Source organism: Copadichromis virginalis, linkage group LG15 (genome assembly GCF_057382275.1).
Source record: "Copadichromis virginalis isolate Kocher_CV1m ecotype Utaka linkage group LG15, C_Virginalis_male_GT1.1, whole genome shotgun sequence".
Classification (NCBI taxonomy): domain Eukaryota; kingdom Metazoa; phylum Chordata; class Actinopteri; order Cichliformes; family Cichlidae; genus Copadichromis; species Copadichromis virginalis.
This window is the reverse complement of record NC_140632.1, coordinates 15,640,806-15,666,158: the sequence shown is the minus strand read 5'-3', so window position 1 is coordinate 15,666,158 and position 25,353 is coordinate 15,640,806. Positions and strand designations below refer to the sequence as shown.

General features: G+C 39.0%; 1 protein-coding gene across 5 annotated transcripts; it reads right to left on the bottom strand.

Annotated features, from left to right (window-relative positions):
• Positions 1 to 106: 106 nt before the first annotated feature.
• LOC146692170 (interleukin-6 receptor subunit beta-like) lies at positions 107 to 24,093 on the bottom strand. 5 transcript variants are annotated; one of them, XM_085432163.1, is made up of 16 exons: positions 23,677 to 24,089; positions 18,195 to 18,467; positions 17,971 to 18,097; positions 17,696 to 17,865; positions 17,504 to 17,619; positions 15,989 to 16,015; positions 14,494 to 14,680; positions 13,292 to 13,374; positions 12,993 to 13,203; positions 12,686 to 12,850; positions 11,406 to 11,507; positions 9,227 to 9,370; positions 9,001 to 9,141; positions 3,573 to 3,657; positions 3,278 to 3,359; positions 107 to 1,113 (listed from the first exon to the last, which is right to left on the bottom strand). In XM_085432163.1, the coding sequence occupies exons 1-16, from the start codon at positions 23,729 to 23,731 to the stop codon at positions 703 to 705; spliced, it is 2,379 nt and encodes a 792-aa protein (XP_085288289.1). In that variant the 5' UTR covers positions 23,732 to 24,089; the 3' UTR covers positions 107 to 702. The 5 variants fall into 5 exon arrangements, with proteins under 5 accessions (XP_085288289.1, XP_085288290.1, XP_085288291.1 ...); XM_085432164.1 differs by having other exon boundaries at positions 17,971 to 18,094; XM_085432165.1 differs by lacking the exon at positions 18,195 to 18,467 and having other exon boundaries at positions 23,677 to 24,088.
• Between the last annotated feature and the right edge of the window lie 1,260 nt (positions 24,094 to 25,353).

The window sequence follows — 25,353 nt, the reverse complement described above, 5'->3', positions numbered from 1 at the left end:
CCAATTACACTCAGTGCCATGCACATTACAAAGCCTTGCTCACACTAATATATGGTTACATGCAGAATACTTCAAACATTTTGTCATCAAATAACAAAACAGGGTGTCAAGTACAACATTTATTCACTTTATTCCATACTTTTTTGTTTTTGTCTGTTTACAAGACATATGGCAGAGACGCTTCTGCACGGTGAATATTTATCAACACAATAACAACATTTACATTTTAATGACTCCTCCAGTTTACAAATGACACAAAGCGATAAAGCAAAAAGAAATGCAGCGAGTCACACCTCAACAAACATCAAGCATATAATACATGGCTAAAATATTTACAACAAAATATCACAATACTATAATACAGACTGTACATAAAACCAGGATCAGTGTCATAGCAAAGCATGTCTAGAATGCTAAATCCTGGGAACACTATATCATATTTTCAGTGGTGATAACTCATATCCTTAAATCTTTTCATCTCTTCACATTAAATGAAACCTATTCTTCCTGTACGGCTGAATACATTGAGATGACCTAATAAAGCAGCTACTACATACACAAAAACGGTTAAACATGTTTGTATCCTGTTGTTCCACAGTGCTAGGCAACTTAACGACACACACACAGTCATATCAAACCATATCTATTTCTTTCACAGCTGACTGACTGCAAATCTATCTGCATCATTTACCTTCACTGCTCTCACCTCTTATGATCTTGTTCAATCATGTCTAATGTGACATATATGGTCTTAAGTAATGCCTTTTCTTGCTGTTTTACTGGCACGTGCTTACTCAGTTTTTCAGTCTCCGGGACAGGACTCTCCCCAGAACTCTGACTTCGATAGGGGTTGGCTGTGCTGCTGTCTGAGGAAATTAATGCAGTGGATTCTCCAGGAGAGGGAGGCGTCTTTGCAGGTTCAACTGGACTTTCATCCTCTGTATAAAGACCAAGAGTCATTCCTGAGTTTGCGTAGTCCACTATGTATTCACTGGCTGTGTTAGTATCATAGCCTGTAACTAATGAAGGGGTAGATGTGCTCTGCGCTTTCTCTGGGTATACTGTATCACAGTGGCTTTCAGATGGATTTCTGAATGGCTGGAAGCAGATTCCCTATGGATACAAACACACAGACAGAAGGGAGCCGTAAAACAAAAAGCTAGGATGAATTACAGCAGCTTTTATATATTATCAAGACTCGGGCATGGATTGTTTCTGTAGTCAGTGAAAGCTAAACCCTACATAGACATGATAACTCAGGATAGAGGACCTCTGGAAGAGGGAAGATGTTAAAGGAGTCACAGTGCATGGACACATAAATGAGTTCAAGACAGAAACTTCAAACTATGACAAAAAACATCTGTAAAACATCTGTGTGCCATTCCAGAAAGCAGGTTCAACAAAGCATAAACTCTGAGTTGCTATAAACTCAGAGAGTTGAAACAGCCCTGATTATGTTCACCCTGAGTGAAGAATGCATGCGTGAAAGAGGATAGCAATCATCGGTGAAGCTCTGATACCAGGATTCCCCATGGCAACAGGTAAATAAAGAGCAGCACATGAATGCTTATGAATCTGGACCGTGATAGCTGTCATAAAAAAACATGAGGGGAGAAAAGGGTCATTTAAAATCCTCCAACTTGAATTGTTTTAATCGCTGAAGCTCGAATTCCACCAAATTTTACATTTGATTTTTAGATCAGATTTTTCAGTTGTAATCTGACAAATTACAGAAAATGAAAACTGAAGAAATGGAGCAAACACATAAGACAGTTTATTCATGGACCTGCGATATCCGTCAGCCCAGTAAGATTGATTTTGGAGATTATCATTGGGAGTAGTTGAGGAATTTATAGACATTGCACCTTACTAAATGTTGCTCAGTGTCATTTGACTGTATTTGACTGCATGACTATACTCAAACCTGAAGTGCCATCAGAACATATTAGAGCTCTCTGCAGTTATGCAAACATAGCATATCAGCACAAATATTCATGTGGGCTAATTTTACAGTCACCTTGGAGTCACTGAATAGAGTCAAATGTAAGGCCATCTTCCTCTAGAGATAAAGCTAAGCCCAGCTCTAAAGTTACACACTATGTATCGCACCATCATTGCATTGTAAACGTGCATATATGGATTTGGTAATACAAAGAATGTATGCATATTTTTATACTTGAGCCTAATCTGTCTTCACTGCTAGAACTGTGACTACAAAAATACAGAACACACCAAAAATACTTGTTCAGTCAAACTAATTTCATAATACTAATTTCTGACAAACTAAAGGGATTTTTGTGTCTCCGTGGGATACAAATTTTTATAGTTTTTAATAAACCTGATCAGAGTGCTGAGTGCTTATTTCCAACTGGGGTTTTATGTTTTGTCAAGCCAGCTAAGGCAAAGAAAGCCTGGTTGTGTTGAACTTCCTTTATAATATAGGCCTCAGGAAGTCTGGGGGGAAACTGTTTAAGATGATATTCAGAAAACCACTTTCAGGACAACTGAAAATACCAATTATTATTTTTTATTAATCCAGCCGCCAGATTTTGGTAGTTAACTTTTTGATTAAATCACAGAATCTTTTTTTCAGATCTCAGAAATTTGAGGTGGATGTGCAATGATCAAGAAAAAACATCTTAAACAGCTTTTTTCATTCAACACAACAAAGTCAGAGAGACTCAGTTTGCTGACACATGTGACAAGGTAAAACAGAAAACCCTCACACTGTAAAATGTGAAAGTAAATTACCAAGTAGTCACTTTAGCAGAAATATAGAATAACATTCAGCTTCTCTACAATTCAAGAAAGCACAAGCTGATGTATTTCTACCTTTTTTTGCTTGACAATGAAAAACCTACAATTTAATCATGCAACTTCTTCAGCAACATTAATGCAGATATAATGCATCCCACTGGACAGCCTCAGATAATAACACACATAGTGAAGTTAAAAACAAGCAGAGACACATGAGCACAAAGAAAATCTAGAAAACCCATGTGAACAGACACAACGACTGGACTATTTATACACCAAGGAGTGATTTGGGATTAGAAACGGGGAGAAAAACAGGACAGATGTGCACATAATCAAAACAGATGGTGGGGACAAAAATAAATCTGAAAAACTAAAAGAAGACAAATGAGAAAGCAAACTAACGAAGTAAAAATGAGAAGAGGAAACAATAACTCAAAAGCCTAAACTACATGTGAAAATATCACCGCCCCATCCCGCAAAATTCATCATTATAAATCAAGGGCCATGACATCCTCGTCACCTTTTGTTGACTTTGCGATGCCCAAACACCCACAGAGCTGAGGGCTGGATTTGGCACGGGCTTCTCCTGGAATTTCTTCCATCTAAACAAATAACACACATCATTAACACATCGTTAGGAAGAAATCTGTAGAAGTGTTTGGTGCCAAAAATGTAATCACAACATGACCACAATGTCTTAACACATCAGAGCCTGTCTTCCACTATTGATGGCCTGGAAATGTTTTTGGTTCAGTGTTTGCATTCAAAAGGAGCTCGTAACAAATCATCAATAACAAAAAGAGACTGAAACTTACTGAACAGCAATGCATAATCCGAGAAATAACACCAGGAAGATGATAACGCTTCCAGCGACACTGAGTGGAGTAACAAGCCCTGGATCTGTTAAAGACATTTCAATTGATCATTGAGCACTTTGCAGAACAGACATTAAACACTCTTAAAAAAATCACTGACTGGATTTATACAGTTTTAAATAATTAGTATTACCACAGCAAAGAAAAGAAAAAGTTCATAACATTCGGTTTAATTCAGATACTAGTCCAGTGAGTCATAACATTAGAGGTTAGGATCTTAGTTCTTAGCACGCAAACAAATATCTTAACACTGATCAACCGTCGGCTGGCAATCTGTCACAGTGTCTTCTCATGGTTGATAAATAGTTCCAAAGGGAGGTGAATCAACGTCAAGACGGCTTCAGGTACTTCTTGACTGTTATCTGGGTGACGTTCTACCCAGACAGACAAGTGTTTATCGCAAGGGTGGCTCAAACCTCTTCCTCTTGCCCTCCTTGCCCTAATGAGCCAATCAACTTCACACTCAAACACAGTCTCGGTCGTTGTGTCCTTGGGTAAGACACTTCACCTGTTGCCTACTGGTGGTGGTCAGAGGGCCCGGTGGCGCCAGTGTTCGGCAGCCTCGCCTCTGTCAGTGCGCCCCAGGGTGGCTGTGGCTACAATGTAGCTTGCCATCACCAGTGTGTGAATGTGTGTGTGAATGGGTGGATGACTGGATATGTAAAGCGCTTTGGGGTCCTTAGGGACTAGTAAAGCGCTATATAAATACAGGCCATTTACCATTTACTTGCTTCTCACGGTTTAAATTGGTGATATCAGCACCAGACATAGATCATTTGTACCATTTTAAGTGTACATAAAAATAAATGACTTTAAAGTGTTGTTTATAGTAACAAAATCAAGCTTCGGTAATACCAGTTTGTGTGTAAAAAATACAGGCAACTATAAGGTTTTTTATATCAGGACATAATAAAGCAAATATCTAATCCTTACAAGGTCTCGAAATTAGGTAAATATAACCCGAGATCAACAGCAGCTCGTGACATATAACACTGTGAAATGGTCTAAAAAAAGTGAAAATGAAGAAGCACTGTGTGAAAGACCGAGTATACCTCGTGACTCAGTAGCTCGTAGAACACATTTAGCAACACAAATGTAAAGTAATTGTTTTCTGTATGAATTTATCAGTCTCTCATGTCCAGTGTTGGGAAAAAAGTAATTAATTATAGTTACCAGTTACTTCTTCAAAAAAGTAACTGAGTTAGTAGCTGAGTTATAAGATTCTAAAAGTAATATGTTACTAGAAAAAGTAACTATTGCATTACTTTAAAAAATGTTTAACCTTCTGGGTCCAGAGTATAATTGGCCGTTTTTGACTACTTTTGATTTTACTGCTACAGTTCACCTTTAAAAACTATTTACTTTGCCTTGTTTGGTATCATTATTTTCAGCACAACCTCACATGTCTGAATCTACAGTTATGTTTTCATTTAGAGAAACTGTAGTAACACAATAGATCTAAAATTAGACAAATAACATAAAATCCGAGTAGAAAAAGTTATATTTTTTACTGTAAAAACCATAAACATGTTTAATGAATCATATTTCATAACTTTAAATGCAAATATAAATTGCTAATTTTAAAATCCTCTGCACAAGTTTTGCAGACAACAAAGTTATTTGCAGCAATTTACCTTTTTTTAAATAACCATTTCAAACTATTTAAATAACAATCAGGTGTTCTGCATTAAATAAGATGCCACACAAATTATTTGTTCCACTCCAAAAAATAATTTCTGTCCACTATAAAGGAGAACATCACACGCCTGGTGTATCACTCCTATATACTGTAATCTGCCTTTGGTGGCTTTCTGACAGTACCTGTAACATTCAGCAGTCGCCTCATTGTTCCCATCAACCCGCTGCATGACGTACTTCTCTAGAAGAATGTCTCAGGTTTGTAGCCCCAAAGGATACAGCCTCATTGTTTCTGCAGAGAGGTATATACTGTTTTTTCTTCATTAAATTATATACTGTAAATGCTTTACTGTTTTGTTCTAGAGAAATCTCTCTGCAGAAACAATGAGGCTAAAAGTCATGACGTCAGTTATCATCAAGCGTTTAGAGGAAAATGCATTAAAATCAGACATGACTATGTCGTGCAAATCAGCACATTTCCTGTATCCTTTGGGGCAACAGACCTGAGTCACTTTCATTAGTAGTCTTAGTTATTCCGCATTGAGTTTCTTATATTCCCCATTTAGTTCCTTGAATATTAAATTTCCCCTTGTGTCTGTGTCCTTCTGTGTCCCTCTTTGTGTGTCTGTGTTTATGTGGGTTGTGTGTGTCTTTGTGTCTGGTTTCCCATCCTTGTGTTTCATTTCATGTCTCCCCGCCTTTCATGTTTATCTTTGTTCCTCAGCCTGTCATCATTGTCATCACCATCGTTTCCTGTTTTATTGTGAAAATCTTGCATTCCCTCTTCAGTGTGTTTAGTTTTGCTTTCTCTCACTCGTCATGTCTAATTTGTCTTAGCTGTCTTCCCCATGTGTTTCCTGTTCCCTTGTCATTCCTTGCATATTAAAGCCCTCTGTTTCCCTCTGTCCAGCGTTCTTCCTCATTCCCCACCGTGTGTTCTGCCTACCTGCGTGTTTAATTTCATGTATATTCCAAATTTAGTTAGTTTTGTAGTACAGCCATCCAGCAATAAAACCGATAAAACTTTCTGAGTTCATTTTCACCTCCATGAGTCTGCATCTAGGGTCCATTCCTGCCTGCCTTACATGACCAGTTCATGACGCCACTTTGGTTTCATCCAAAGGACAGGAAGTCTCAGTTTGTTCGGGTGCAACGTTGCATGCCTAAGCTAACTGCCATGTGCAACTCTTCTAAACAAGCCATACTTGTTCATTTACCTAATTGCACTGTCTAATTGTACACTGCATTTTTGGATTACTTTGTTAAATAAATAATGGCACAGCATAATATGTCATGTTTTGTAGTTGCTTTAATGTTGCATTTACCTAATTTTAAGACCTGCTAACGACTGCGTTACTTGTATTATATCCTGATACAAAAAAACCTGAGCTGAAAGAGAGTGTACTTTCTTGTTACCATGACTGCATGTGGAGATTCAAAACCACTTAATAACCAGAGTAGTTGTTGAGTTTTAGGTTTTTGGTTCAGTTTTTGCTGTTGTGCTGTGACCAATTTCGACCATGGCAATGCCCATGGTCATAGACTTGTAGATAATATTACAATAGCAAAGTAAATCCTGCCACGCCTTTTTGTCTGTAAAAACAATTAATATTTTATGGAAAATAAATGAGCCGTCATTAATTATTAAACTTTTTCTGCAGTTGTCAAGTCTGCCGTCAGCAAATAAGTGCTGTTGTGGGTCTCAGAGCAGTAAAACTGCAGCATCCTGTTTCTGACTTTCAGGAATGTTTTTATTTGTTTGCGTCCTTAGATACATGCCAAGGTAACTGCTGGAAAACACAAAGGCTTTGGATCGAGGCCATAAAGAGATTTTCTCTGAGGCTCATCAAATTTTAATATTTGGCACTGATGTCGGGATTAGGCTGTTATTACTGCTATGAGTCAGTTGAGCTGTGTTTGGTTAAAGCTCGACTGTAGGAAAACACAGGTTCATGACTGGTAACAACAGCCATTGAGTTATTTAACTCACGAATGTTTTGAGTGGATTTAAATATAAAGTAGAGCTGGGCGATAGAACGATAACGATATGTATCGCGATATAACTTTTACTCGATAGAGAAATCAAGCTATCGCGATAGACCTCGCCGCTCTTGTCCTCTTAATATATATATAAAAAAAAAAAAAAGGTCAGCCAATCCAAATCAAGTATCGTAGCGCAGAGCCGAACCAATCACAGCCGCAGCGTCACGTCGCGTTACGTACAGCACAAGTACCAAGCCGCACGTGTGTTTGTTTGGGAAGCAGCCGGCGGGTAATGGAGCCAGCGCATAATGGAGGAAATGAGTGTGCCGACTAGAAAAATCAACCGAGCATGACCGAAGAGAAAACAGATGATGGTTCCAATGCCGGAGAGATTGTCGAACGGAAGAGCCATAGAAGTTCCGTAGTGTGAAGGTATTTCGGCTATTTCAAGTCTGACAAAAAACAGAGTAGCGTGCACTGTAAATTGTGCCGAAAGCAAGTCTGGAAATACAATAAACTGGTGCATGCGTCACACTGTGCGCCACGTTATTGTTTCGGTGAAATGAATTTCTACAATACTGTTAATTCTACTCTCTGCAGTGTTTAAATGCTTACATATACACACAGTTACTGTCCGTCCACACATACGACTCGGTTCTGCTTCTATGCCCCAGCTTTGTTTACTTTTTCCCACCGAGGCTTCTAGACTTCTGATTGGCCAACATTTCTGCACGGTTAGGAATCTAGCGCCACCTGCTGCTTTGGCGTGTTCATAGCAGCGTTTTCCTTTATTTCTGCCTTTATGTGTGGACGGGATTATTTTTTAAAACGAAAACGGAAAATCTCCGTTTTCAAAAATACCCGTGTACGTGTGGACGTAGCCTCAGTCTCTGACTGGAAGCGCTAATGCGTCATTCGGCTTTTGTCAGACTAAAGTAACTGTTAAAACTGTTTGAAAAGCTAAGCTATACAACAAGGCGAGATTGAGAATTTCCTTTTAGTTCTCAGTTTATTGGATATTGACAAAAGTTAGTCAATTTTGTCTGTTCTTCTGTAAAACAAACTAAGATTTATTTTTAGAATTAATATTTTGTTTCTAAGTGGAATTGACAATTTAGTCTGATTCGTTTGTTCTATTTTGAAACTTAAACGCTTTAGCGGCTGCCTTTTGTGTAGTTTGCAATATTTGCCTTTATTTATCTGAAAAAGTCTCATGTTCCTTAAGTACATCTACCCTGTTGAACTTATTATGGGAAATAAATATTTAAATAAAAACAAGCTGCTGATTATTTCACATTTTACTTGTGAGCAACGGCACATTTAAATCTTACAAATATAGTTATTTGGCTTATATCGTGATAGATATCGTTATCGCCTGAAATGAAAAAAACATATCGTGATATGAAAAAATCTCATATCGCCCAGCTCTAATATAAAGGTTGCTAAAAAACATAAAATAAATAAAACTACACAGACATTGAATGGACTAAACTAAGCAAAAACATTTTTTGCTGTATTTTGTTCAATCCAGAAAACAAAACGAAAAAATAAAACTGTGTCACTATTGACTGAAATAACAATCTTTACTGGCCTGACATGCCAAAGCATGATTATTGTGCTGATGCATCTGTTGATTATTCACCAACTTAGTATCAGGGTGGTATTGGGTGCACCAAACCAAAGATAATCCGCTCACAGGCTCATTCTGAATCATTCCTCTAAGTCAGAGCTCTTATAGACCACTTACCAAATTTTGTGGTTGTAAATTTCTCATCACTGCTTTTTGATATTCCGGTCAGAGCCCTGGCATCGACATTGACGGTGTACTGGGTGTCTGGACTCAGATCTTTTAAAGAGACGTTCCTCATTTTGCCATCCACAGTAACATCTGGAAGAAACCCATTAAAGAAATGCTATGAATGTTGCGTTATATGAAAGTGTGCAAACTTCGCACAAGTGCGTTGCGTACTCACTGAGATACAGTACATCCTGCGTCTTGTAGTAGTTGACTGTATAGCTTTGAACAGCACCGCTGCATTCCTTCTGTGATTTCGTATTCCAGCTCACAAAGGCTTGTCGGTAGCTAGGTACAACTGTGATAGCAATGCTGTCTGGATCTGTAGGAGCGACATGGGCAACATCAGCTTGGGACAGCATTTTAAAAAGTACTGTTTCAGAATGAGTCAAAAGTTTGGACACACCTTCTAATTTAATGAGTTTTCTTTATATTTACTACTTTCTACATCAGGGGTGTCCAACTCCAGGCCTTGAGAGCCGGTGTCCTGCAGGTTTTGGATGTGTACGTGATCCAACACAGCTGATTTAAAAGCCTATATGACCTCCTCAACATGACATAGTTCTCCAGAGGCCTGGTAATGAATTAATCATTTGATTCAGGTGTGTTGACCCAAGGTGAGATCTAAAACCTCCAGGCCCTCTAGGCCTGGAGTTGCCTACCCCTATACATACTGAATACATCAAATATATGAAGCAAGCATTTATGGAATTATGTAGCAAAGAAAAAAATGATAAATAAATATGTCTTATATTTAAGATTCTTGAAAGTAGCCACCCTTTGCTTTGTTGACAGTGCTGCAAACCCTTGGCTTTCTCTCGATGAGCTACATGTTGTAGTCACCTGAAATGGTTTTCACTTCACAGGTGTGCCTCGTCAGGGTACATTTGTGGAATTTCTTGCTTTCTTAATGAGGTTGGGACCATCAGTTGGTTGGTTACTGCAGTTGTGCAAGAACCAACCAGCTAAGTAAAGAGAAACAAGAAATAGACGTGTCCCCCAAGTGCAGTCGCCTTAAACCATCAAGCGCTACGATGAAAGTGGCTCGCATGAGGACCGCCCAAGGAAAGGAAGACCAAGAGTCACCTCTGCTGCTGAGGATAAATTCATCCGAGTCACCAGCCTCAGAAATCGCAAGTTCACAGCCCCTCAGACTAGAGCCCAGATAAATACCACACAGAGTTCCAGTAGCAGACACATCTCTACATCAAGTGTTCAGCGGAGACTGTATGAATCAGGCCTTTGTGGTCAAATAGCTGCTAAGAAACCACAACTAAGGAAAAGCAACAAGCAAAAGAGATTTGTTTGGGCCAAAAAACACAAGGACATTAGACCAGTGGAAATCTGTGCTTTTATCTAATGAGTCCAAATTTGCGATCTTTGGTTCTACCATGTCTTCATGTGATGCAGAAAAGGTAAACAGATGGTCTCTACATGCATGGTTCCCACCGTGAAACATGGAGGAGGTGTGATGGTGCGGGGGTGCTTTACTAGTGTCACTGTTAGGGATTTATTTTAAATAGAAGGCACACTGAACCAGCATGGCTACCACAGCATCCTGCAGCGACATGCCATCCCATCTAGTTTGCGTTTAGTTGGACCATCATTTAGATTTTCAACAGGACAGTGACACCAAAACACACCTCCAGGCTGTGTAAAGGCTATTTGACCAAGAAGGAGAGTGATGGAGTGCTGCGCCCAATGGCCTGGCCTCCACAGTCACCTGACCTAAACCCAGTCGAGATGGTTTGGGATGAGATGGGCGCAGAGTGAAGGCAAAAGGGCCAACAAGTGCTCGGCATCTCTGAGAACTCCTTCAAGACTGTTGGAGAACCATTTGAGGAGACTACCTCACGAAGCTCATCGAGAAAATGCCAAGAATGTGTGAAGCAGTAATCAAAACAAAGGTTGGCTAATTTGAAGAATCTAAAATATAAAACATTTTTTTAATCATTTCACATTCTTTTGTTTTCTACTAGTGCTGTCAGCGTTAATCTCGTTAAAATGACGTTAACGCCATAACCGCATTAACGCAAATCTCTGTTAGTGAGTTAACGCGTCTCGCCCCGTGTGAGGGCTGCACGGCGTCAACGCTTCAGCGCAGTTAGCTCGTTAATGCATTTGCGCCGTGCAGCCAGTCGGTTATGGGTTGCAGTTATGGCGTTAACGTCATTTTTAACAACATTAACGCTGACAGCACTATTTTCTCCATAATTCCATATGTGTTTATTCATAGTTTTGTTGCCTTCAGTGAGAACAATGTAAATAGTCATAAAAACAAGGAAAAATCATTAAATGATAAGGTGTGTCCAAACCTTTGCTGGTAGTGTATACATCCAAACATCTGAATTACTTACCTCCAAAACTGGAGCAAACATGAAGGACTTTTGTGCCCTGACCTGTCTTGTCATCAAAGAGGGGCGTTACTGTGATATTATATGGCTTTTTTTCCTGGAGGCCTGTAAGAGAGGGGGAAGACTAGTCTGAAAACTGATGACAGAGAACTAGCAAGTGACTGTTACAGCATACTTGTTTAGCTTTTTAGCCACACAGCTCAACAGTGATTACGTGCATCCCTTAGAGGAGTTTTGTGCTGTTAGTGCCAAATTTGAATTTGTTCTATGCTTTATATGATACCGCCTTTAGCTATGGTAATATTTTAGCTAGAAGCCTATCAAGAGTATAACTAAAGTACCAAAAGCTGTGTAATCTAAACATACCAAAGCTCCAAGTGCACCAAGTGAAGTGGTTCTTATGATCTGTTTATATGATGAAATGCTTCTTGGGATTAGTATCTATTATAATCTAGTATACGTTTCAGATTTAATATGTGTGCAACAATGGATAAGAATGATTTATTTGTTTTAACAGTTATGCTTATAATTAAATAGTTTAGGTCATCTGTTTCCTCATCTGAGGTTTGAAGGCATCCAAAGAGTTATGAGAGAAGATTTGAGAAGCCCTGAGATGACTACAGGGTTAGAAATGTAGAAGAAATAAAAGTGGGGACACTATGAAAGGCACTTGGGTGAGAACTGTGATAAACAAGAAAAAATTAAGTAATAGCTTCACAATAAGCAGCTTCCTAGCATAAGTAAACACAGATGCTATTGAAGCAGACCTACAAAAACTAAATGGAAATGAAGAATACAAATACAGGATCTATTTCGGTGATTGTCCTTGTTTGTTAACCTTTGAAAAATAGTGTCTTTTCTAATACTTAAAAAAAAACAAGAAACAGATTTTACCTGGTCCGTGGAACCAGACCTTCACAGAAACATTGTGAGTAAATCTATTTAGCCTGGCTGTTCCTCTGCTTGCTTAAACACAACTGAGCACAAAGAAACACCGCAAACTGCAACACATCTCAGGACACAGTTTTCAAGAAATAACTGTTTTTCTGTAGAATGTATAATGGATTACAGAGCAGCTTTTAACATCTATCTCACCCAGGCTATGCATAATTTGCTACACCCATGAACCAATGATGCTGGAAGATAAGACACAAATGGATCATGTCTTTGCCAATAAATCGGCATGACTCAGATTCCAGCCACAAGGCTCCCTTGGAATTTATTAAACATCCATCTATCAGCCTGTCATCAATTTATCGTTATCACACTGCTCTCTAACGTACCGCTGAGTGTTACATTCGTGTACTCGCTCTCTTTCCAGTGGTACTGACTTCCATCCTGGGTCCAGTCAATTTTATACCCACTGACTGGCTGCATAGGAGCCATCCAGCTGACCTTAATAACTTTGTCATCAGATAAGGTCTGGAGGTTGGTAACTTGAGGAAGGCCTGCCGATTAGATAAAGTGAAAGAAAAAAGAAGCAAATTGCTTGACAACACAGCAAAGCCTTTGTCCATTAAACTGAAGCAATCTGGTACATCAATAATAATTGCCCATTAAAAATGCTCAGTAAAAAGCATTTAAACTTACTCTCTCCAACGGCCGGAACATAAACTGACTTCACCACAAGAACTTCTTTATTCTGGAAGACTGTGAGATTTATTCTGTGTGCATCTTGGTTTACAACAACATCACAAGTTGTGTTGCCACAGAAGGTATAATTCCCTCCAGTCATGTGTTCACTGTCATGAGTTTGTTTTATGGTGTAATCAAATGTGCCTCCACAGTCTTTAGGAATACCCTGTGTGGATAATTTGAAGCTTGTCACATAAAAAAATAGAACATACAGAAATCTGCTGTTTAAAGACACCAATGAGATATTTCCTTACCTTCCACATGACACGGACTTTTCTAAGTCCATTTTCTTCCAGTTCAGACACTTTTCTCCACAGGCGCAGGTTGACATGATTCTCTGTAAAAGGTCAAAATAAGAAAAACTATTTTACGCAGGCAGGAATATTATTATATTTGAAAACTGTCAACGGTTTTGGTCTGAAGCCAAGAAAGGAGAAAGCAGTGTGTCTGTTCACACGTTAAATAATATCCTGGAGCTCATGGTAACCGCTGCAAACAACTACGTGTTTACAGCGAATAATTCAATCATTCATCCACTTTGTGAACTGCCTCTCCAGTTCGGGGTCACGGAGGGAGCTGGAGCCTATCCAAGCTCTCTCGATGTGAGCTGCGGGGTACGTCAAAGACCGCAAGTCCATCGCAGTTCATTATTTTTAGTAATTCTGCTGCAGAAGTTGTAGACTGACCCTCATCTTCGTGTTACATGACATCGGTTCTCTGGAGGTATTTTTTTTTAAAACACTACAGTCATATTACACAGCATAAAAGACTAAACTTTTGACTTTGTATTATCACATTCAAGTCCAAACCTGCAACTCAAAATGTTTCAGACTTCATTCCTTTAACATTCCTTGATAATGTTCCCTCTCAGGGCCTCAAACCTAAGGTGGCCCCTAGAGACAAAGCATGTACAAACTCCACAACACTTACAAATTCCAAAGCACAAAACACGTACAAAATCCAAAACACGTACAAAATAAAAAACACGTGCAAACTCCAAAACACGTGCAAACTCCAAAACACGTGCAAACTCCAAAACACGTGCAAAATACAAAACACGTGCAAAATACAAAACACGTGCAAAATACAAAACACATACAAACTCCAAAACACGTACAAAATACAAAACATGCAAACTCCAAAACACGTACAAAATACAAAACACATGCAAACTCCAAAACACGTACAAAATACAAAACATGCAAACTCCAAAACACGTACAAAATACAAAACATGCAAACTCCAAAACACGTACAAAATACAAAACACAGGCAAACTCCAAAACACAACGGAAGTGTTCCAGGACGCTAGGGGCAGTGTTGAGCTCGATTTGCAAAATAAACGGTTTGTTGCAAACACATGGGCTGTATCCCAATTCAAGGCTGTTGATTTTCTTTACTCATTTCAGAGATCTTGACCCCCCCAATGTTCAGCACAAAGTTACACCCATGCTTACTGTTTAGTTTGGTCACATGTAGTTTTTCCTTGCTCCAGTCACTCCAGATGGCCTTCCCCAAAACACAGCGTACTGAAAAGCCGTAGGTAGTGCAGGAATCCACATTGTTGATCATGATGGACCCATTAGCTTCATCATTTAGTAGACAATATGGTCTTGTATTGTTTCCAGTCTCACTGTGGTCACACTAGGAGAAACAAACATTTCTTCTTAGGAACATCACTTCACTTCTAAAACATACTCAAAGCTTTTACCAACAGTCACTAAATTTATAGGGTGCATGTTTAAAAAGAATCGAGATTTATAAAGGTTTATTTTTTATTTTGTTGAATTGATTATCCAGGGGAAAAAATCCATGCAACAAGGAACTTTTTTGAAGTTGAGGAGTTTTAGATTTCTTTTTAAATAATTTATTACATTAAGTAAAACACTTTTCTTGCCAAATGTCACCACTATTTGCCAGAAGTCATCCTTTAGCTGAATGTTTTTATTTGTTAAAAGTAATGTTTAATCTTATCTAAAGATAATTAATTGTAACTTAATTAAAAGGAATATTATAATATTAGTATTATAATATTTTTTAATTCTTAGAAACATTTCGAAACAAATCGCTGTCAAAATTGAATGCTGAAAATATTTTATAATGAAGTTAAAAATGAATATACTGAGAAATCAATTGCGTCAGTTATGGATACAGCCTAAATATTCAGCTATAGAAATATCACATGCTGCTTATTTATTTTCTATTTGTTTCTTCCAACTAGCACAGTATATCCATTATGTCCCTCATGTATGTATTTTATTTCCCATTCCACAGCTTTATGTCCCTTGGGGAGAAAACTTACAAACATACAGTACAGCTCTAGGTGAAATCCGCGAAGTAGCCGACTTTGTTAATTTTTGGTTTTTTTACAATTATTATAAATGTTTTAAGGCTGTAAAAACCCGTCACTACACACTTTATGCACTTTTCTCAGACAGGCATGAAGATTTTCACACTTTTATCTCTTGTTTAAACACTCTCAAAGTTCAAACCTTCGTAGAAAAATAAGTCCAGTATTATAGAATGAAAACAAAGGAACCCTTGGTTGCCTTTGACGGTGCAAAAACGTTTAGTCAACATTGTTGAGTTTGTTGGGGAGAAAACTTACAAACATACAGTACAGCTCTTCAGAGTCACACTGCCACAGCTCGAAGATTTATGTAAATTTGACTACCTGAACGCATTCTATACTGTGCAGGAGACACAGCACGAGATTGATTGATAATGGTCTACAGCCAATCAGGACGCAGAACACAATGCGCTGCAAAACAGCAAGGCTGCGAAACGTGAACCGCATTATAGTGAGGGACCACTGCATATGATTTTTAGGTGATTACAGGTTATCTAATTTGTGTTTTACCTTCACTACCTGTGCAGCAAATGTGTTTTTATTTCTGCATTCCTCAAATACCGCAGAGATTAGAGGTTTGAGACAAGCCAGCTTTTCCTTACCTCGACAATTTCTCCTCCAGCTAAAACCTGGAAGTGAAACAAGTCCCCAGTTAGCCATGAAGGGTTAAATATTGCAAACATGTTGGCAGAAACAAAAAGAGCTTATATAGTGTCTACATTTTATTTCCCATTCCACAGCTTTATAGCAGTTTATACCATCTGCACTTTTGCATCTGATGACGCAAATACTGTTTATGACTAGATATATAATTTTTTTCTGGACAGAAATCTTTAGCTAAGGCACATATTGGGTACTATTTTAAAACATTATTGCTTAACCAACTAAATTAACTTTCACAAGACTAGGCAAAACTATTAACATGTGTATTAGAATTTCCTTTATTTATGTATTATTCACATTATTTACTTGGGTTTTAGCAGGTCATTTGCCCCGCGATGGCTGCTCCCACCAAGTTTGGGTTTTTTGTTCTTTTTAATTAAAGGATGCCAGCTACGCTCACCGTTTGTCTGCGGGCTTTATTAAGTTAAACTTCCACAACACATGAGATGAAATAAGTACAGCCCAGGATTTAATAGCTTGTAGAACAAACTTTAACAGCAACAAATCGAAGTAGCCATTTTCTGTTTGACTTCATCAGTCTCTCACATGCTTCTCACATTGCTTCATTGAGGTTTGTGGGAATTTGTCTCGTAATGTCCCGCCGCAGCATTTCAGTCAGATGGACTGGACATTGAATGGGTCATTGCAACAGCTTTATTAATTTCTTTTTCAGAGAAATTCAGCTATTCTTGTGTAGCTCTGCTGCTGTCCTTGGGATCACTGTCCGGTTGCACATGCCCGGTTCCAGCAAAGCTTGAACTATCAGATATACTCGTCCCATCTGACTCTAGAATACTTGCAGAGGAGTTCATAGTTGACTCAATGACTACAAGGGGCCCAGGTCCTGTGACAGCTGCTATGAGCTGTTTGTGCTGATATGTTTTGTTTGGTGGTCGTGTGCATTATGGCCAAACATTTCTGTGCTGCTATGTTCCTTTTAGAGAGAAGAGGCTTTCTCTTGGCATCCCTTCCAAACAAGTCTTACTTGTTCAGTCGTTTTCTAATTTTGCTGTCATTAAGTTTAAAATTTCACATGCTAACTGACTCCTGAAGAGTCCTTTCAAAGTTTGACCTGGAGGCGAATTTACTTGGAAATTAATTCCTAGAAAGACTGTCTGATTATGTTAGTGCTAGTTACACTTGCTCATCAGTTAATCTAGTGCATTTGCATAGCAGCATCAAGCTGCTGCTTACTCTCTTAATTCCAGTGGGAGAATTGTTTTTTGACATGACTGTAGATCGAGATGACACATTTTTTGGGACTTCCTTTTTATTTTGTCTTCCTGGAAATCTGTTTATGTAACTTGCTGTTTAATGTATGAAAATGACATAACTTGTGGTCATCGTCATTGAAACTGTTGTGTTTCATTCAGCATTTTTATGGCAGTGTCGTAACTAATTCTTGTTATTGTTTCAAAGTGAGCAGTTGTGCATGTAATGAAAGAGCAACGTACTTTCCTGCATTTGACTTCACAGCGACCCGGCTCTAACGGAGAAAGTCGTCGCCATTTAACTGAGAGCGAACCTGCAGAGTCAGCCACCTCTAGGTCCTTTGGGGGAAGACTTTTACCTGAGTAGCAGACATTTCAACATCATCAAAAACATTCATAAATATAGTTATATGCAATGTAATCCATGTCACTTACTTATGTCATGTAGCGCAAATGTACGAGGCTCAGAGGAAACATTCCAGTGATGAGTTGTGGCTTTCACGGTAACAGTGATGTTGTCATCTCGAAGTGTGAATAGTTCTGTGAGTGTGCATGTTGTTTTCTTTGAGTGGCATTGTAAAATTTCCTTTTGTTTATAAAAAACACTGAAGGAAAGAAAAATCTATTAAATAATTTAAGAAGCATTAAAACAAAGGGAAAAAAATCTACATTAGTTGTTATACACAAGAGAAAGAAAATACAAAACTTACCTCTCTACGGCATAGTTCACTGGGGGATTCATGTGATGCTCCCATGTGCATGTGAGGCTGTCTAAGCCACCGCTTTCCTCTTGATTAAGCTTATAATGGACACATGAAATATTTCTGGGTTTTGCTGCTGAAGAGAAATTAAGTTATTAATGTCCTACATTTCCCTTTAATGCAGGAATGCTCAACTATATTTATGTTGGTAATGGAAGAAAATGACTTCTTACAGTACGTTTCTATAATGGTGCCTCCAATGACTTGCTGAGTATCTGCAGTATAGCACTGCAATGTCGCACGAGGGTGAGTGAAATTTCTGAGTGACAAGACTGTGTGTGTGCGGTTCAACATGCTGGACAGGCTATCATCAATGCGATCGTTGTTCAGTTTCCAGTAGATTTTGCTCGTGCCATCGCACGCGCTCTGACATGTTATCGTGATGTTCTCTCCCGCTTTGATGTATAGATCTTTAGGGTAAACACTGCAGGTGTTGCTGTTGGGGCCTGGAGGAAATGATCATTTTAATTAAGGTAATTGAAAAAACTCTTTTGTCTCTGTAGCAAAAACTGAAGCCGGCAGATGGATTGCTTAGGTTATCAGATGCATAGAAACAGGGAAAACAGCTGGCTCACAGAAAGCACTAAAGCATAGGAAAAAAGCGCTTGCATGAATGGGTGTCTTGGTCTCGTCCGTGCCCACTCCGGGTCAGGGACCAGACCCTGCCCCAAGTGGAGGAGTTTAAGTATCTCGGGGTCTTGTTCACGAGTGATGGGAGAAGGGAGCGGGAGATCGATAGACAGATTGGTGCAGCGGCTGCAGTGATGTGGACACTGTACCGGTCTGTTGTGATGAAGAGAGAGCTGAGTGTAAAAGCGAAGCTCTCAATTTACCGGTTGATCTACGTCCCTACCCTCACCTATGGTCACGAGCTGTAGGTAGTGACCAAAAGAACGAGATTGCGAATACAAGCGGTGGAAATGGGTTTCCTCCGAAGGGTGGCTGGCCTCTCCCTTAGAGATAGGGTGAGAAGTTCGGCCATTCGAGAGGGGCTCAGAGTAGAGCCGCTGCTCCTCCACATCGAAAGGAACCAGTTGAGGTGTTTCGGGCATCTGACAAGGATGCCTCCTGGGCACCTCCTGGGTGATGTGTTCCAGGCATGTCCCACTGGGAGGAGACCCCCGGGGCAGACCCAGGACACGCTGGAGAGATTATATCTCTCGGCTGGCCTGGGAACGCCTTGGTGTTCCTCCGGGTAAGCTGGAGGAGGTGGCTGGGGAGAGGGAGGTCTGGGCTTCTCTGCTTGGGCTGCTGGCCCCACGACCCGGCCCCGGATAAGCGGAAGAAAATGGATGGATGGATGAATGGGTGTGAACGGGTGACTGAGGCATGTTGTAGAGTGCTCAGGTAGAGTAGAAAAAAGATCTATAAGGACCACTTCATTTTATTCTTTTTATTTCCTCCAGCACTCAACTTCTAAATTCTTCTTCTCTGATTATGTCTCATTGAGTCCATGTGTCTTGGTTTTATCTAACTCATCATCTTTTCTTACCCCTTTCCTCACCTGTGTCCCCGTGTCTGTCTGGTCTCTCAGTGTTTGCTCACCTTTCTGTCATTGTGTCAAGCCTGCGCATTTGTGCTTTGTTTTTTCCTGTTTTATTTTGGTGTCTGTTCTTACTTGTATCTTATTTGTATTTCTATTTCCTTTTGTCAGTTGTAATGAGCCCCAGCTGTGATCCCACCTGTTTCCCTTCCCTTCATTATTCTGTGTGAATATATATTGTCTCAGTTCTTCCTCTTGGCTGTGTCCTTGCTTCTTGTTGATTTTCCCTCTTTAAAGAGTGTATTTCTTATTTTTTAACCTGCATTATTTTGTGGTTAGTCGAAGTTCAGCAATAAAGCTGCTTGTTAGTTTTAACCCTTGTTTCTGAGTGCTACATTTTGGTCTGACTCCTTACTGCAACAATACCAGCCTCGACTGTTTGTTCACTTTTTTTGTATTTAGCCCACACTTCCTCTTGTACAGAGGGTTTTTTTTTACACTTGGGTTGGGTCATAGTCTGCTACTCTGAGAATACGAAGTTCTTCTTACCCAGCTTCCTTTCTTTTTCTTGAACCAATTCTCATTTCTTCATATTTTTGCTTCCAGGAAATCAGACTTTCTTGTCATTTTTCTTTAAAAAAAAAGGAATAAAAAAAAGGAATAGTTCTCTAGGTTTTTGGAAAGTCTTAAAAACACAGTCTGGCAGGCATAAAATAGGATTTTGCATCAACCAGTTGGTTCCCAAAGAGCGAATTAGTCGAAACCTCTGCATATGTCAGCATAGTGTGCAGTGTGTCCTTAAAAGTAACTGAGGAAAAAAGAAGAAGTGGCAAGCAGTAAAAAAGATACTCTGCAGCACATGATCACATGAACGTGTCCTCAAGAAAGAGGAAAAAAGTTAACAAAAACCTGAAAAATAACCTGAGATGTGAACCCAAACACAGAAAAGTTCCACTAAATTTTGATCCACCATGAAGTATCATCTGGAAAGCACCTGACTGGAAATGGCTTCATTATTTAACCTGACAATAATCCCAAATACACCAATGCAGTGAAAGCATACCAGGATATAAAAAACACACAATGTAGCACTATCATTCATGGATCTGCCTCAACTTTATCGAGCAGTGTGGGATCATCTTGACACAGAACAGAACAAAAAGGCAGCCGACATCCAAAGGAGAGCTTTGAATGTTCTTCAAGGAGCCTGGAGAATTATTCCTAAAAGTTTGGGCTGTGCTGAAAAATAAAGGTGGTCATACCAAATATTGACTTTTAAGCTTGTTATTTCCCCATTTTCTCAAGAAAATATAAATAAATGAGGAGTGGCTTGAGACTTTTTGCTCACCTAACTGTAATCTAATCCCACTTCTTAGTCCAACACAATTTTAAATCAGCAGAAAAATCTGTGCAAACTGGAGACTGAATGTGATACAAGAGAAAGTTTTGTTAATTAGGCTTTGCATCTTATGCAAAGATTTAAATGTAATAAAGTCACGATCACTAAAAGTGTTAAAACATTAATCTATAGCATTCGAAATGCAAAAATAACCAGTGTAACATCCAGAATAATGCAAAGCTATCAAGAAAAATCTTTTTCTTATTCTTGCTGTTCTTGCACTGTTTGCTGCAACGTAGAAGTTTCGCAACTGAGATGAATGAGTCAATCAAGTATGTCAGCAGCCTAAAATGAATACGATATGATACACAAGACTTTCTTTGATGACTCGTTCTGTAATTTCATCAAAGCGACACCATAACACCGTCCATGCCCAGGTTAGTTTTCTTACCTGGAAAAACTCATCATGCTTATTCCATCCTTTAATGTGATGACTTTATAGCTTGCTCACAACTTTACTTAATTTGGCATTCTTGTGCAAGTTTTAGCTGTAACAGGTTCGTTCCATGTAACATTTAAAGCTTATTTTTTGATGACCAGAAGTTTCCATTTTAGACAGCCAGCGTTGAATCAGGTAGTTTTTGTTTTGTTTTTGTTTTTTTAATGAGTCTTAACTGTGATCATCCTGAAAAGCTCGATCATCAATCAGCAGGATGGACATATCTTCAGTATTTTAAACAGTTTTTACTGCCATGTCTGTGTTAACTGGAGGCATTCTGATGAGTTACAGCAGGAAAATCCCAGGTGCTAGCTACAGTAAGACAAGCAGCATAGCAGGCCAGTAATGCCATAACCCTGGAAACAATAACACTTAATTGAAATGCAATAGCTTACGCTTTGAAAACCTACCCATGATCCACTTCTCAACAGACGTTTTTGAAAAATGAATTTTTGCTTGTTTTTGTGTAGACTAAGCCTTACATCCTTAGAGAAGCTTATAGTTATTTAAAAAAAAAAGATTATTGTTTGGGCACTGAGAGTAGAGAATAGACAGAGTCTGGGGTGGTCCAAGGCCCAATCACAATCAGTGACTTGAATAATGTAAATCTAGAAGCCTGTGAACCTTTATTTAGATCAGAAAGCAGTTTAGTCAGATTCCCACAATGTCTCATTTCAAGTTCCTACGCCTGATCCTCATCCTTGCATCTGTAACATACTGCAGAATGCCTCAGGGGGGATTCATGGAAAGTATGCTATCAATTCACAATACTTTCTGTTAGTGCTCACTAACAGTTTCAGGTTTAAAGCTTATTATGTGAAGCAGCCACAGAAAGATTTCAGTTCACATTAACGGTACATGAGCTCTTTGAGATTCATTATTACAAATAATAGCATCGTGACGATCTGACACGACCCTGAGTCTGCTATGTAAACAAGATGACATGCTCCAAACAGCATCAACTCTTACACCGTCATCAATTAAAAAGAAAAATTTCTGAGAAATTTCTGTGAAAACTACGATCGCTGGTGCTCTGACTCACATTTAGTGACTGAACAATAACAAACTAAATCTTCAAAATTCCTCTGAACAGGTGTGATGTCTGAAACGTGTATTGCACTGCATTTGGTTTGAATCAAGCTGCTTTTCTCATGCTTAGCACCATATGTACCCTGTTCCCTGACTTCCAAGAGGTCAGTGCCCCCTGTGGTGGCATGACAGAGACACGACCTTAACATTACTTACTGTACAATATAAAGCGCCTTGAGGCGACTGCTGTTGTGATTTGGCGCTATATAAATAAAATTGAATTGAATCGAATTGAAACATTAACAAATAATTTCATAGTTTTATAAAACCGGTGAAGAATATTACGCCAGAGTTAATACATATTTTACCTTTGATTCATGGTGTTTGAGTCCCATGAATCAATGAGACTACCGGAGGTCTCCCTGGCCCTTTGGAGGTACCTCACCCTCAAGTTGGGAAAACATGTATAAAGACTTGTTAATAATGTAGTTTGTAATGTAGTTTGGATAGTTTAGATTATTTAGCACATTTCTCCTGATAAAACTGTTACACTGAAGAAGGATGGTCTATTTTTACAATATTTAATTGTTGTGTTGTTACTTTAACTTATCTAAAAAGGACAATGCGATCATCTGTTATAAAGAAAAGCAACAGACTATTAGAGGAGTTCCCAGAATAGGTGTAACCTTGTACAAGTTAGAAAGGAAAAGCACTGTAACTTTTCAATCTGATTAGATTTGTTATTGCATAAGTTGTTTTTTTTTCTCTTCTAGTCCTCATGGAAAATATTTAGACAAGCAGGGACACTTCCATGTAGAATATTTGTTGATTTTCAGTAATCGGAGAAGGATTGTCAGACATTTCATCAGGTTCTGTTCACTTTGGTTAAAAAATGAGGTGTTTTATTAAATCAATGGAGCCACATATGGTTACCACCTATCCGGATCTTTGCTTTTAGAAGAAAAACGAGTCATTCTTAGTAATGCATACTTAAACAGAAATAACACCATTCAAAGCAAAACTCTGATACAGTTAAAAAGTTTAGGATTCTGATCTTATTTCAGATCATAATTATTTAAAATGCTGGAGGTTATTATTCTTTCAAAGTGAGAATATTTGTAGGTAAATTTGGGTCTAAGCACACATGCAAGAGTAGCTACCCTTCATTACTGAAAGTAAAACAAAAAATGGGCATTTCCCATAAAGCCCAGAACTGAGTTTTATTGCTCAGCATATCTGGAAATCCCTTTAATACTTATTTTGTTTTCCAACTATGCGACGCATAAAATGCTAAAATTGACTTACCAGCACGAATGGATGAGATTCCAGCCAGGATAAATACAAGTTGGAAAGTGTACATCTTTTTATCCTGTAATCAGACCTCAGACAAATCCGCTGTTCAAATGCATTTAGAGCTGACAGTTATTCCGCTGAGCAACACAGAAGCACTCCAACGGCTTCAACCGAGGCTGTTATGATAGACGGCACCCGACCCTCCGCCACATTTTCCTAACTAACGCTTTATTTCAGCCATCATGTAACAGGAACTGAAGCAAACCCTGAACTGAACAGGAGGTATTGCCCAACTGGAAAGACAGAGAGAAAAAGAGGAAGTGAAGTAACTCCTCAACCGCCTTCAAACTTTGATTATTTCAGTCTGTTATTATCTCGGCGACGTGAAAGGGAGCTCATTTAAATACCTCCCCGCTCCGGAGACTCGCGAACCACACGTGACTGCCGGTAAATCAGTTCGTATAATCTGGCGCACAGCCAATAGCAGCAGAGCACTTTATGACCTGGACATCAGCAACATTCTCAAACACAAAGTTAATGGAGTTTTTTTTCTCTCTCATTAGTTTTTATTGAGTTTTGTTTCAGTTTCCAGGCTTGTGTCTGTCGGGCAGACTGTGGTGTTTAAAGGACGCTCAGTTGGTACTAAGGGTTCCAAAATGCTCAAAGAAAATATCCCCCACACCATTACACGACCACCAGCAGCCTGAACCACTGATCGATCCAGGATCGATCCAGGATTTCATGTCATGTTATATCCTGAATGTTGTAGTAGAAATTGACGCAGGCAGACAGATCGCTCTCGTACACTGGGGCCTCTGGATGTCTGGGGCCTGGATCTTCTCCATGCATGCTTCATGCTCTGGGAGACAGGGCTATGGCTCCCCACACCCTCTAGCAGATCATTACATGGAGAAACCTTTTCAATACAAGCGCACTCATGTTCTTGTTCAAACCTTCCAGGCAGCTGAGACTTTTCGCTGTGTTGTTTGTTTTCCATGTACTTATGATTCTCTTCAGGTATTCTTGCTTCCTCCCAATGACATACGTGTAAATTCGTGATTCTAGATTGGCCATAGGATGTACATTCCTTGTCTGTCTCCCTGTGTCAGCGCTGTGAGAGACTGGAGACCTGTCCAGGGTGCTACAAGTGATCTGGGATCAGCTCCAGGTCCTTTGTGATTTGTCATTTTAAGAATGCTTTGATAAAAGTTAAACTTACATAACACTCTGGGGACATAAAAAACCCCTGCTATCTATAATATTTTAAGTTAATATGGTAAAGGAATATTATGAAATGTGTTTAGATTACTTTAAGTGTGAGTTGTGAGATGAAAACGACAAACGTTGGAGGCTTGGAGGGAAAAGTGTAGTTTCTAAACGAGCGAATGAACAAACAGCTAATTAATTTTGTCTAGGACTACTAATGCACACTGTGAGTCATGTCTTTTAAGCAAGGGCAACAATTAGTCGGGTTGTTACGAAACATTTATTTCAAAAGAAAAGGTGAACAGATCACAAATAACAGGATGGTTTACCTGTGAGCAGTTGTTAAAAACACATTACAGAACTCAGCACTGTGAAACTCAGGGGCTTTTGTTTCAGACGCAGCCAGAAAGAGTGAAGCAATTGCCCCAAGTGTAATAGAAGAATAAAGAGAGGACAGATTTCTTGAGTTTAAATGATTCAATT

What these genes read in the sequence shown, in the direction of transcription:
- LOC146692170 (XM_085432163.1), bottom strand. Translation starts at nt 23,731, where the DNA reads ATGTACACTTTCCAACTTGTATTTATCCTGGCTGGAATCTCATCCATT. An exon ending in CACCATTATAGAAACGTACT is followed by an intron (nt 18,098 to 18,194) that starts GTAAGAAGTCAT and finishes ATTTCTCTTCAG; the next exon opens with CAGCAAAACCCAGAAATATT. An exon ending in AAGTCCGTGTCATGTGGAAG is followed by an intron (nt 13,204 to 13,291) that starts GTAAGGAAATAT and finishes TTATCCACACAG; the next exon opens with GGTATTCCTAAAGACTGTGG.